This window comes from Schistocerca piceifrons, chromosome 7, assembly GCF_021461385.2.
Source record: "Schistocerca piceifrons isolate TAMUIC-IGC-003096 chromosome 7, iqSchPice1.1, whole genome shotgun sequence".
Taxonomy (NCBI): domain Eukaryota; kingdom Metazoa; phylum Arthropoda; class Insecta; order Orthoptera; family Acrididae; genus Schistocerca; species Schistocerca piceifrons.
The window spans coordinates 468,083,757-468,098,111 of record NC_060144.1 but is presented as its reverse complement, the minus strand read 5'-3'; the positions used below and the strand labels follow the sequence as shown (position 1 = coordinate 468,098,111).

Below are 14,355 nucleotides of genomic sequence, written 5' to 3'. Positions count from 1 at the left end.
CGTGGAGTCCATGATTTGTTCTCGGATGGCAGGCACAGATGTGGAGATGTTGCGATGGACTTTGTCCTCAATATGACTATCCTCCCTCGTGGTAGTCAGACGTGGGCGACCCATAGTCCGACAAGTACTCTTGCCCTCACGTTCCCATGCACTCCAGTATCGGGCCACTGCCGCATCCGACTGCCGCACAGTGGGGAGATGCACGATCTCACCAGCTGGAGACCCACAATGAGAACGCCTTCAAACTCTGCCAGATGCTGATAACCGTCTCAAACGAGTTCACGCCGTTTCTTCACAGCGATCACTCAACATCTGATCCTGTTCACGCCAATTATATACCCTACCAGGCCTGGTAACAACACTAAAAACGAGTAACACCAAAGCACTTTGATGGACATTCTATCTGTTGTGACGTTCTTTATAAAAACTCAACATTCAAGGGTCAGCACTGTAAAATTCAGCAAAATCCTAATTGCGTTGCTGCACACTTAAAATTAAACATACAGAATTTCATTACCTTTCAAATTTGTTCCAGTTGGTTCCCCTTTGAGTTACAGTATCAATTCATTACTCGTCTCTAATTGCTATGGACAATGGTCAATATCTATTAACGATCGGTATCACTTTCAATTCTTGACAATCTTATAGCCTTACAAATTAACACTTTTATAGAAATAACTACGTCCTAACATTAACTGGTTCTATGTGACCACAAACAATATTATTTATCCCTTCATTTTATAAAAATTGTATTATGCTGCATTCATAGGTCAGCAACTAAACTCTCACATCTAGCCACTACCTTTAAGTCTTACATCCTACCTATAACAAGAGTGCAACCGCAACTGGTGCTGCGCTCCTAGTTACAACACATTTTGCCACTCAGGCAACAACTTTGGTTCAGTGGTGTCAAAATACCACTTCTTCTACATAAGATAACAGTTTCGTGTCATTTTTCATGAAGTATATTACACAATCTGGCTGCACATACAAGTGCACTCCTCACACTGTCACAAAGAATTGACACCGTGCTCATTTACACACTCGCAGATGATGTATACGTGTACGTAGTTACTCTAACATCCGACTAGGTTATTCGAGTAACACAGTTTTTCTTACGTATATCCAACCACTATCATTTTACGTATTCAGAATGTTCAGAAACTGATTTTCCGAAACATATATTCAATACGCATTCACTGCACATTAAATGGTAATGCTAAGACAGTCTCCTAAAAATAATTTCTTCGAACTCGTAGATACAAAGGATACTGAAAACAGCGTATGGAGTGACATATGACGATCTGTTGCAATTTATTTGAATCTATGTGCGAGCATTTGTATGCAGTTTCACGTATCTTAGCTATTAGACTCGTTTCGATTAGTTCTCTTGCGTGTTCCGTGGACCTAATTCGTGTTACTCGCCATGCCGTGAACCATGTCAAAAGGGTACACTTCCTCTCTGGAAATATGTCCACATGGTAGCCATTATACATCAAGATTTATTCAAAAAATATGTACATAAAAATTTGACAAATGTAACCCAAACGCATACATAATATCGATTTAGAGGGTGATGTATAGACTGGATGCAGCTGCCACGTAGAAAAGATTTGAACTTGTTTTTAAAACCATTATCTGCCAGTACCTTTAATTCACGAGGGAGTCGATCAAGTACTTTTATGGCTGTCTTCTTCTTTTCTTAATGTACAGCAGTAGGTTTAACTTGGGAATAGGGGAGGTTATTTTTCCTGGTGTTACACCTATGAATGTTAGTATTATTTTCAAATTGTACCTGACTTTTTCACAACAAACACCAAAGGAAAGTAAATGTGTCATGAGTCTGTTATGTGTGTGTGTGTGTGTGTGTGTGTGTGTGTGTGTGTGTGTGTGTGTGTTTGCGTGTGTCTGTGTGTGTGTGTTTGCGTGTGTCTGTGTGTGTGTGTGTGTGTGTGTGTGTGTGTGTGTGTGTGCGTGTGTCTGTGTGTGTGTTTGCGTGTGTCTGTGTGTGTGTGTGTGTGTGTGTGTGTGTGTGTGTGTGTGTGTGTGTGTGTGACTGCATTTTTTTCACATTTTGAGAGAGACGGGGGGGGGGGGGGGGGGGGGGCAGTGAAACAGAATTGTTAACAATAATTGATTCTACGTGAAGACTACACAATAGCTCGAAATTACTAATGAGTTTTCGTATGGTATTCGTAACAGTAGCGATGTTGTCTAGCCTTCATTTTTCGATGATTCTTACTAAGAAAGGGTATGACTTGTGCACTCTTCAAAGTTGCGAGATCCTCTTATGCTTCAGAGATACTTAGCCTGTGTCCGTAAGCAATATTTGGAACGCATTCTGCTCCAAAGTCCATGAATAATACTAAGTACAGAGAAAACTTCATCTATATATGGAAACTGAGCTAAGAAGCAGACGTATGCATACGACGAGAAGGATTCATTGTGTTCCTTGTTTATTTTCGCAGAGAGCCAACGCCGGAGGGAAGCACGATGACGTGGGACAGGTTCACAGCGGACACGGACAGCTATATGGACATGAAACTCGAATTCGTGTCGCGTCAGCACTTCCTCCAGGAGCGAATGGCGTTTTGGAGAGATCTACTGCACTTGTAGCACGTTGAATTCAGTCAACTGTTGGTCTACAGAGAAACAGAAAACGTTCTACAAACATTGTATATAGCCACACGTAGAAATTTCTCCCGTGTATCTGTATTAAAATATTCGTTTGTTAATAAATTTATTTTTACCTTTTAGCTTATTTGGCCCATGTTCTTCTTTTGGTACCCACAGTACTCCAGTATTTCAGCGAAATACTGTAGTCTATAATTATAACACCCGTAAATTTATCGCGAGATATATCCCCTTAATGTGATTTCATATTGTTCTCCAATGACATTTGTGTAGAGTATTTTTAACTGTGGTTGTGATGGGTAAACTATGGAGAGGAAAGGCAAAAAATTAGAAAGTAATTGAGATGTGGATGTGGAGAAAATTCACAAAAACATCCTGGACCAAAAGTTAGTTACTCTGTGCTGAGTTTCACAGTCTTCAAAAATCTTGTGAAACATAAATCCCTTGCTTCTTTCGACTACACTGCTTTTCTCTTGAGCAAGTTGAAAAGAAGAAAAAAGAACTACTAGAATGGATTCGTTTTACCTGATGTAACGTAAAAAGATTTGGTTTTATTTTACTTGGATTTAGAGCTTTCGTCTCTACCGCAGACCTGTTTGGGAGTGGGACGATTTCCTCGGGGACACTATAATACTGGACGCACAGAAATATTGAAAGGCCTACTTCTCATCCCACGACATCATATGGCGACCGGCCGATGGTGGTTGAAATATCATCTACCATGCCACGTAAAGAAAGAGAGCTTCATCAAAAATTTAAGCAGAATGAAAGCCTTGCCGAAGAGAAATGCTGAACGATGTTAAACAGGGCTGCTCGAGAGCAATGTTAGAAGCATTCAATGAATTGGAAAGTACACTTTTGCTCAATGGCCAGATAAAAGATCAAAAGACGTTCTGGTCTTATGTACGGTAAGCTTAGGGAGCATACCAGCACGGGAATGGGATATGACAGAAGGCCAGGACAGTGAATTTGTCGTTCCACAATTATTTCTCTTTGGAAGACTGTAATACGTTTCAAAAATGGCTCTGAGCACTATGGGATTTAACTTCAGAGGTCATCAGTCCCCTAGAACTTAGAACTACTTAAACCTAACTAACCTAAGGACGTCACACACATCCATGCCCGAGACAGGATTCGAACCTGCGACCGTAGCGGTAGCGCGGTTCCAGACTGTAGCGCCTAGAACCGCTCGGCCACTCCGGCCGGCAATGCGTTTCCCTCTAACAGTTAAATAGCGAACACACATCCGAATACGTCTTGAGGGCCAACTGTACCGCGCGACTGGCATCTCATCGTCAGTCCATAGGTGTTACTGGGTGCAAATATGGAGGGGCATGCACGCAACTCAAGTAGCGGGGTTGTTCTGTCTGGCCGACCTGCGTTCAAATGTTGGACAGTTGTTGTGGTGATGGCATCAACCATGAGCAATCAGACTGTGGTGACGGTGTGCCGACGGACGTGGGCTCTGGCATCCACAAATAACAACCATGTTACGGTGATGAAATGTCAGGCGATGGTATCAGCTATGACCAGCTGGGCACTGAAGCAGGAGGGTGCTGTGGCAGCTGCGACCAGATGGACGATGAGGCAGGAGGAGCAGGTGTAGACCAACTCGAGCACCTGGGCAAACACTGCACCTACTGCGATGAAGAGGCAGATAAAGGTGGCACCCTCTGTGGGCGTTGTGGAGGTTTCAGTTGTGAAGCAGGCATAGGCTGTGGTGGTGAAAAGCCAGGTGCTACAACAAGTAAACAAACACTTGCACATAAGTACCATATTAAACAAAACAATTATCACACGCAATGCTATTTGCTCATATACTCGGTGTTGGATAGCGCAAATGCTTGCACTTTGTCTGGAGTCCACAGGGGTCATGTACTCTCTTTCTCCAAAGTGTGTAAGAATTCACCATTCGTATTTAGTCGTGATTGCTCCTCGTCTGGGATAGGATCATCTACAAAACTTTGTATCATGTTAGAATATATATAAATAATATTTTAACACATGTTTAGGATAATGTACCAGCACTTGCTGAACAATGAATCACTAACCTATTTCGCATTACACTGCTGATGGTATTCTCAAGCAGTAACCACCTGTTTCGGACGTAATCAAATATATTTTTCGATTCCATTTGTTAGACTATCATCATCGTCAGTCATTTCTAGAATTACAAAGAAAATACAGCTAATATCACTGTATCAAATGTAGCACCATACAGACGTGTTTGGGATGGACAAGTGTCCAGTTGACTTTAGGTGTCTCATCTATAATACATAACACAGCAAGTGTTGAAACCGAAAAACAATTGCTTTGTAGTTATTAGTACATCGGCGCTGACACTCGCCGCCTTCGATTCGTGGTGTGAAAGATAACTTTGCCGAGTTCCCAACCGTCTTACATACAGACAGAACCCCTAATGACGAAAGCGCTTTAAAAACAACTGCGCTGTAAGTTTGTAGTTTATCTAGTGACTGCATGGGGAAGCTTTTATATAGAAGGCTCAAAATAAGACACGCAATTAAGAGAGGTTGTACAACTAGGTAAATGTATCTATACTAAAAAAATAATTTCAGTGAATGGGATGTGTACTAGATGGTTATTCAGAGACTTTTTTATTTGGATCCATTGAGAAACTATTGCCATTGCCAAGTCCTGTAACATAAAATCTTTATGAGAAAAACATTTTCACATGTGATTAGATTGTATAGAAAATAGAGTTATGTGTATCATATGACTGCTGACTGTCTTCGGAGAATGACTTATTCTCACATACGTTTACAAGAGTGTTCACCAGCACGGTTTTAGGAAACAGCGATCGCGCGAGACACAGCTCGCCCTCTTTGTACATGATATACAACAGGCTCTAGGTACTGGCTCCCAGGTTGATGCCATATTTCTCGACTTTCGAAAGGCATTCGACTCAGTTCCGCACTGTCGCTTGCTGAAAAAAGTGCGCGCTTACGGTCTATCCGATGACATATGCGGTTGGATACGTTTTCTAACAGACAGAGAGCAGTATGTCGTTCTGAATGGATTGACTTCAACAGAAACAAGCGTAACTTCAGGTGTGCCCCAGGGCAGCGTAATAGGTCCGCTGCTTTTGACGATTTACATAAACGATCTGGTTGATGGTATTGACAGCGGCATTAGACTGTTCGCCGATGATGCTGTAGCCTACAGGAAAGTAGTATCACACGTGAGTTGTGAAAAAATCAAGAGGATTTGCAGAAAATAAAAGCGTGGTGTAATGACTGGCAGTTATCTCTCAATATTAGCAGGTGCAACCTACTGCGTATGTTGTTGTTGTTGTGGTCTTCAGTCCTGAGACTGGTTTGATGCAGCTCTCCATGCTACTCTATCCTGTGCAAGCTTTTTCATCTCCCAGTACCTACTGCAACCTACATCCTTCTGAATCTGCTTAGTGTATTGATCTCTTGGTCTCCCTTTACGATTTTTACCCTCCACGCTGCCCTCCAATACTAAATTGGTGATCCCTTGATGCCTCAGAACATGTCCTACCAACCGATCCCTTCTTCTGGTCAAGTTGTGCCACAAACTTCTCTTCTCCCCAAACCTATTTAATACTTCCTCATTAGTTATGTGATCTACTCATCTAATCTTCAGCATTCTTCTGTAGCACCACATTTCGAAAGCTTCTATTCTCTTCTTGTCCAAACTATTTATCGTCCATGTTTCACTTCCATACATGGCTACACTCCATACGAATACTTTCTGAAATGACTTCCTGACACTTAAATCAATACTGGATGTTAACAAATTTCTCTTCTTCAGAAATGCTTTCCTTGCCATTGCCAGCCTACATTTTATATCCTCTCTACTTCGACCATCATCAGTTATTTTGCTCCCCAAATAGCAAAACTCCTTTACTACTTTAAGTGCCTCATTTCCTAATCTAATTCCCTCAGCATCACCCGACTTAATTAGGCTACATTCCATTATCCTTGTTTTTCTTTTGTTGATGTTCATCTTATATCCTCCTTTCAAGACACTTACAAGGCGAAAATCCTCATTAACGTACGAGTACAAAATAAGTGCCCCGTCTTTGGAAGCGATAACGTTCGTCAAGTATCTGGATGTACTATTCGAAATGATCTCAAATGGAATGATCGGATTACACAAGTGACGGGCAAGGCGAACTTTAGATTGCGGTTTATTGGTAGAATCCTGAAGCGATGCAGTTCTTCAACAAAGGAAATAGCTTACAATACGTTAGTTCGTCCAACCTTAGAGTATTGTTCGTCTGTATGGGACCCTTACCAATTGGGTCTCATTCAAGAGATTGAAAAGGTCCAAAGATGAGCGGCAAGATTCGTGACTGGTATATTTAGCCATCGTGAGAGCGTTATAAATCTCACAGAAAGTTTGTAGTGGGACACACTTGCAGATAGACGACCCGCTTAACGGAAGGGGCTGCTCACTAAATTCCGAAATCCGATCTTGGTCGAGCATGTAGAGCATGAGCATATATTATTACCACCAACTTTCAAATCGCGCAATGATCACCATTCAGAGATAAGGGAAATTAGAGCTCATACTGGGCGTTCAGACAGTCGTTTTTCCCTCGTACGATCCGCGAGTGGAACAGAGGGGAAGGGGGGGGGGGGGGATTATGACTTTGGCGAGAATTGTGCCCTCCGCCACACACTGATTGGTAGCTAGCGGAGTACATATGTAGATGTAGATATCATTGGTTGTTCAGCTACAGAATGAGTAACAGTACATGATTACGAGACAGTTTATACAGCTAGATGAGAACATCTGTAGTAGAATCCCTTAAAATAATATGCTAAATTAGACAAAGCTGTTACCGTACGCTTATGTCATCAAATCCAAGAAAATGCCATTGATTTTGCTGATATTTGGTATCATAACAGCTTTCTCTGAGGTTCTGCAACATACAAGGAGCGCTCAAATGAAAAGGTACGAAATGTCGTAATAACCAGACTGGTTGAAATTTGCGTATGCCGCTTTGGGTTAACCTAGTGAGAGATCTGGGGACGCAAATCTAATGTTCAGCGTGGTTGGGTCGCCTCCTCTCCTAAAAAATTAGAAGCTGTGCCCTCAGCAGGCAAAGTGATGCTCACCGTCATCTTCGAATTACTCGAGCACAGAAAAATCATTAACAGTTATGTGTACTGCGAGTCACTCCATAGCCTACGCAAGTCCATCAGGAGCAGACGGCCGGGTCTGCTCGGTCAGAGAGTGATTCTGTTCCACGGTAACACATGTCCATACGTCTCCAAAGTCACACAAAGTGTGATGGCCAAGTTCAGTTGGGAGCAGCCCGGTCCTCACCCTGCGACTTCCATGTGTTTGGCTCGCGAAGAGAACATCTCAAAAGGAAGCGCTTCTACTCTGACGACGAAATGGAGGACACAGTGGGGGACTGACTCCTGTCACAGCCACAGGAATTCTGGGAACTGAGAATCCTTTGGCTCGTGAAACAGTACGATAGTTGTGATTACTTTTGAATAAAGTCTTTATTTATGCCCACAGTGTTGTTTCGTGTTTCTGCTTTTGAACACCCCTCATAATACCTTTACGAGAAAATAATCATATGATTACACATGTAATGAGTAAAAAAGTGTGTGGTGCATAACTATTTTTTCACCCATCCTACTCATCATCATCATCCTCCTCCTCACTCAACGGTAAGTGTACTAAACTCTCGAATAGTGGTGAACTGTCACTTATTTCACACCAGTGTTTGTATTTATAGATCATGTTCGGTGCAAAACATTCCCTTTTCACGTAGTTTGTCATGGAAGTACACACAGAATTCAGGCTTTTATACCCCTGAAAGAATCAGAAGAGCACGAATCTTTAGAGAAGAAAATTAGAAAAGAACACGAATTAATTCAATCTTTGCAGCAAAAATTAGATCACTTAATTGAACATTTTAAAGTGGAATTGCATAAATTATTTACGATCAGTCAAAATTGTTTTAATTTTAAAGGTAGACGTTTAGTATACATAAATGAACCTGTAAATGACTATGTTGCAGTTACAAAAAAAGTATCTGAAATCTGCCCTCAGTAAATACTATAGCAAAAAAGAGCTAGAGAAACTTTTCGTGAGCAAAACTGAATACACAAGCATTCTCACGCAATTTAATAATTATTACAGCAATAAAGGGCTAGAGAACCTTTTCGCTGATTATTACACGAAGCATGATCTAGCTTCGAATATCAATCAAGCAGAAACAACCCTGAAAAAAATAAATGATAAACAAACGGCTGGATTCATGTTCATGACAGGCGAAGAACAGTTAATTTATACTTTTAAGTACCAATTTGTACGGAAAAAAATTATTGTCATTGCAGAGAATACAAAAGGAGAGCTGAAATTCGAGGATTTTGATATAGCAGTAGCCGTAGGTGATAAAGTATGTGAAATTAATTATAGTTATCAGTCAATAGTAGTGAATAAGCCAAATTTTCTAACTGTCAAATTGAAAAATTCTGTTAAAACTGTGCCAGTAAATCCGAATTAATTTTATTTAGTGAAATAAACTAATAATGGGTGAAAAAAATAATGCAAGAAATTCACAGCTACAATGAACCTGCAAAAATTTTCTACAAAAGATGCACTAACAAGAGTCGGCGGCAATTGTGCAGAATCTAAGAGCAAGAAGAGCAAGTTTGTAAAAAAGGTGGTCGACAGTGAATATTGGTGAAGAAATTGTTAATGAACTACACAAACCTGTGAGGAAAAATTTCCCAAGAAGACCAGTAAAGACCTTTTGCATAGACGACTTGTGGCAAGCAGATTTGGTTGAAATGGGTTCTAGGAACCTAAAGAACCTATCCAAAATCAATAAAAATACGCGGTATTTGTTGACTGTGATAGAGGTTTTTTCAAAATTTGCTTAGGCGATTCCTGTTGAAGATAAATCTGGTGAAAACGTTACTAGCGCTTTCAAACATAAATTGGCAGAAAGAAAGCCGAAAAACGGTAAAGAATTCTACAACAAACATTTAAGAGAGGCTATGAAGCTTGAAAACATAAATCACTACTCTACTTTTTCAGATATTAAGGCGTCAGTCGTCGAACGGATTAACAGAACACTCAAGGAAAAATGTGGAAACAGTTTGCACTTCAAGGTAATTAGAGGTGGGTCGACCCACTGCCAAAGTTGATACACAGTCACAACTGTACATAGCTCAGTAGGTATGAGCCCTGTAAATGTAATGGATTCGCTACGGCTAAAAGCTGTGGAACTCAGAGGCGGATCTCCCAAGTACGTGCCAGGTGATAAAATGCGAAAGAGCAAAATGAAGGGTTTGTGCGAGAAAGGTTATACAGCAAATTGGTCTACTGAATTATTTGAAGTCCTTAATGTCAGCTACACAAATCCGCGTACATATAAGCTGAAGGATAAGAGTGGTAACGAAATTAAAGGATGCTTCTATAAGCAGGAATTACGGAAGACGAAATACCCAGATGTTTATCTCGTGGAAAAGTGTTGAAAAATAAAGGTGATAAAGTTTATGTGAAGTGACTAGGTTTTGTAGCTCACACAGTAGCTGGGTGAATAAAAGCAGTGTAATTTTAATGGATCTTGATCCATTAAAATCTGATAAAGATTTTAATTTTATCTCTATATTTGCCTGAATTCGCTTTCCGAGTCATATCTGTAGTTATAAAGCCAAAATCCTCGTGCCAATTTCTCTAAAATCGTTCCACTTCAAATCTCCACCCACAAATTCGTCGTGGATGTGCTTTAAATTTGTGTCATCTTGCCCAAAAATGTTCAGAATATTAAGGTTATCTCTCACCAACTGCTTGGGAATTTTTGAGTATGTTTGTGGTAAACAGCAACAGTCAGTGTTCTTACGTCGTCCTCTGGTAAAGTATTCTTTGACTATATCTTGATTTTCAAGAATGAAGTCTTCAAAAACAACAACGGAGTTATCTTTACTTTCATGTAGCGGAATAATTTCATCAGTGTTGCTGATAAAAGTAGTATTTTTTTCTTTGTGTGTATCTTCACTCTTTTTGCATGCTTTTATAAATTCTTGACATTTCGGCTGATCTAAACTTCAAAAGTAAACATACAGGTGGTTAATTTTTTTACAGTTCAACCATGATGTCGCTAAGATATAATTATCAATCATTAACGTTGTTTTCCCACAGCCCTTTGAGCCTATTCTATCGAATAGAATTAGCTAAAGTTCACCATGTTTCTTTTTCTGTTTCTTTTCACGAATTCTGATTTTTGTCTCCCAATCTGTTGCCACTTATATTACTATAACTGAACAGAATTTGTGAACTCAGCGGAAATACGTCAACTTTAGAAAAAAGACTTAACGTGCCAATACGAAACTCTTTTACGAAAGTAGGGTTGGTTGGTTTTTACACGAGATTCTTGACGGCAAATGTTCCAACTGAAAACAATATGCTACATTATGACAAAAATGACGTCATCACCACATTGACTATTCCTATAGGCCAGTACAGTCTAGAAGATTTAGAAAACTAAATTCAACATCAGCACTCGTTCATTGCCGACACTTTAACTATAAAATCAAACATATACAGAGTGGAAATTGAGAGCACAAACAACAAACTACTTTTTGATAAAGAAAATAGTATTGGCTTGTTGTTAGATTGTAAGAATCAGATTGCTGAGCCGGGCATCAAAACCGCAGCAGCAGAATTGCTAAAAATTATTCTGTTCGAAAAAGTTAAAGTGCCCTTTAATTTTCCCGATGGCATGTTCGTCAAGAATTCTGAATATTTTCATAGCGAAACAAACACTACCGCATCACTGAAACCAAAAATGGAGCAACTAGCTGGCCACTTATTGTTTGCTTGCCCTATTGTATATGAGCCAAAATTTTCATTATTTTTTTCAATTCACGATAAAGTACAAAATCTGAAAGTCATTATCACCGATGAAAACGACCATGTGATAGATTTCGGTGGTGCAAATGTTACTGTGCTTTTGGAAATGTTGTGATAAAAAATCTTCTTCTGCATTGATAATAAAGAATGAATAAAATAGAAAGTTATCAATGGCAGCCTTTTTCTGTATACGAAAAAACCGAAAATAATTTACATTTAGCAAATAAAAATGTGGAAATAGACGTAAAAGTTGGCGATGGTTGGTTTGAAAATAATGCTTACTTGTACGTGACATTTAATGCTACACATGCAAATGGCAGAGACTATGCAGTATATGAAGAAAAAACGAATGTGAAATTAGTTGACAATTTTCCAAGTCAGTTGTGAAGTGCAATAATTGTTAAAAAAAAGAGGGCCATATAATCTAAAGACTAGAAAATCCTGGCATTTCCTCAACAGTTTTATATCATCTAACGTCATCTCTTACTGATGACATAAAATATGAAGGCAATTTCATTAACAACGGAAACTTACAAAAGAAAGAAGACGAAGTGTTATATCCACTTAAAATGCTGGGTGCCTTTTTTAAAGTCAACCAAGAAATAATGTGGGAAGGCGATTCAACGTTCAAATTTGTTGGCAGCGCAAATTCGAGTGATGCATTGTATAGATGGTTTCCAAAAAATGGGATGACACTGACAATCCAGGTAGTCGTCCATCTGAAGGTAAATTTGCAATTACAGATATGTGCCAATATTTGTGCCATTTTAAGAGAGCCTAAAATTGCAATTTCGTTTTTTGATATTCAAGCACAAGAAATAGCAGGAATCACTAGTAAAAGAAATTTTGAAGTAGACACAAACTACTACAATACTATGGAATTTGATATGCCTTATTTTGTTTTTGTAATGTTTCAGACCAATAGAAAAGGCAACCAATACCCTGCTTAATCATTGAATGATCTTGTTAATCTGCAAAATATTTATCTCAAGAATGGCCGAAACGAAATATTTCCTGAAGAACTGTAGAACATTGAACCACGTATCACATATTGGAAAGCATCCAGTGTTTTTACATATTTCAAAAGAGCAACTGAAGTAAAAGATGCCACAAAAATTAATGCATATAGTTTCATTAATGCATACCCAACTTACGTTATCAATATGAACAGGTGAAAAAAATGTTGTTACTGCACAAAAAACTGCTATGAAACTGTCGGCGACTTTTAATACGCCTATTCCTCATCACACTTTGGCGTACATAATTATATATGGCAGGAGAAATTTAACATACGATGTTAAGCATGATATAATTAGGGAGAATTTTTAAATGATTTTAATGGAATTTTTTCCATTAAAAAGTGACTGAAAAGCGATTGCAAAAACGCAGTTTCAAAAAAGTGGGTGCAAAAAAGTCGTTGCAGAAGCATGGTCGCCAAGAAGGGCTTGCCAAAAAGTAGCCGCCAAAAAGCGTGTGTGTGTGTGTGTGTGTGTGTGTGTGTGTGTGTGTGTGTGTGTGTGTGTGTGAGAGAGAGAGAGAGAGAGAGAGAGAGAGAGAGAGAGAGAGAGAGATTGGTTAGGGTTGTCTGAGGGAAGCGACCAAACAGCGAGGTCATCGGTCTCATTGGAGTAGGGAAGGATGGGGAAGGAAGTCGTCCGTGCCCTTTCAAAGGAACCATCCCAGCATTTGCCTAGAGCGATTTAGGGAAATCACGGAAAACCTAAATCAGGATGGCTGGACGCGGGATTGAACCGCCAAAAAGTGCCTGCCAAAAAGATGTTGCAATTTTTCAAAAATCGCTAACATTTGGGCAAACAAGTGGCTGTCAAAAAAGTTGCCAACATTGGACCAAAATGTTAAAGGCTTTCTTAAGTGAAAATGATCAGGAAATTATTTCTGATGTTTTTCACTTGTTAATTTTTTCTGATATTTTCCATTTGCTGTTTTTTTCTGATGTTTTTCTCTTGATAATTTTTTCTGATGTTTTTCTCTTACTAATTTTTTCTGATGTTTTTCACTTGTTAGTTTTTTCTGACGTTTCCACTTGTTACTGTTCCGATGTTTTTCATTTGCTAATTTTTTTCTGGTGTTTCCCATTTGCTGATTTTTTCTGACGTTTTTCTCTTGCTAATTTTTTATGATTTTTTCACTTGTTAATTTTTTCTGATGTTCTTCATTGTTAATTTCTTCTGATGTTTTTCACATGCTAATTTTTCCTGATATTTTTCAGTTGTCAGTTTTTTCTGATGTTTTTCATTTGCTAATTTTGAACAGAAAATTATGTGGAAGCATTAAGCGAAAACTAAGAGGAAAATTTTCACTTTGCTTTCACATGTGTCCCAGACCTACGCTACCACTAGCCACGTAGATGTCGAACAGAGGCGGTACTCAGATTAATGTGATTGGCACGTGTAGTTTCCTAGTGATCATTGCGAAGAGAACCTCAAGAATCGGTTATTTTGAGTACCTCGGAACATGGACCTTCCCATTTGTGGGGAGGTTTGCGTGCCTCAGTGATAGACTACAGGTATCTGCACAGTAGGTCCAACCATGAGGGAGAGGCCAGACAAACGTGTGGCTTCTGAAGAGGGGCAGCAGCCTTTTCAGTAGTCGCAGGGGCAACGTCATTGACTGGTCTGGCCTGGCACTGATCTGGCCCTTCGGTTAATGAACCGAAACGGTCTTACTGTGCTGGTACTATGAACAGCTGAAAGCAAGGGGAACCTACAGCCATAATTTTTGCCCAGGGCATGCAGCTTTACTGTACTGTTAAATGATGATGGCGTCCTCTTGAGTGAAATATTCTGGATGTAAAATAGTCCCCCATTCGGATCTCCGGGCGTGGACTAC

At 39.6% G+C, this 14,355-nt stretch overlaps 1 protein-coding gene across 1 annotated transcript in view; it reads left to right on the top strand.

Moving 5' to 3' along the window:
- LOC124709020 overlaps positions 1-14,355 on the top strand; it is a 126,041-nt gene that overhangs the window by 54,113 nt on the left and 57,573 nt on the right. The window contains exon 10 of the mRNA XM_047240667.1: positions 4,200-4,381. Within this exon, the coding sequence (XP_047096623.1) occupies positions 4,200-4,381 (182 nt within the window). The remainder of the gene's footprint in view (positions 1-4,199; positions 4,382-14,355) is intronic.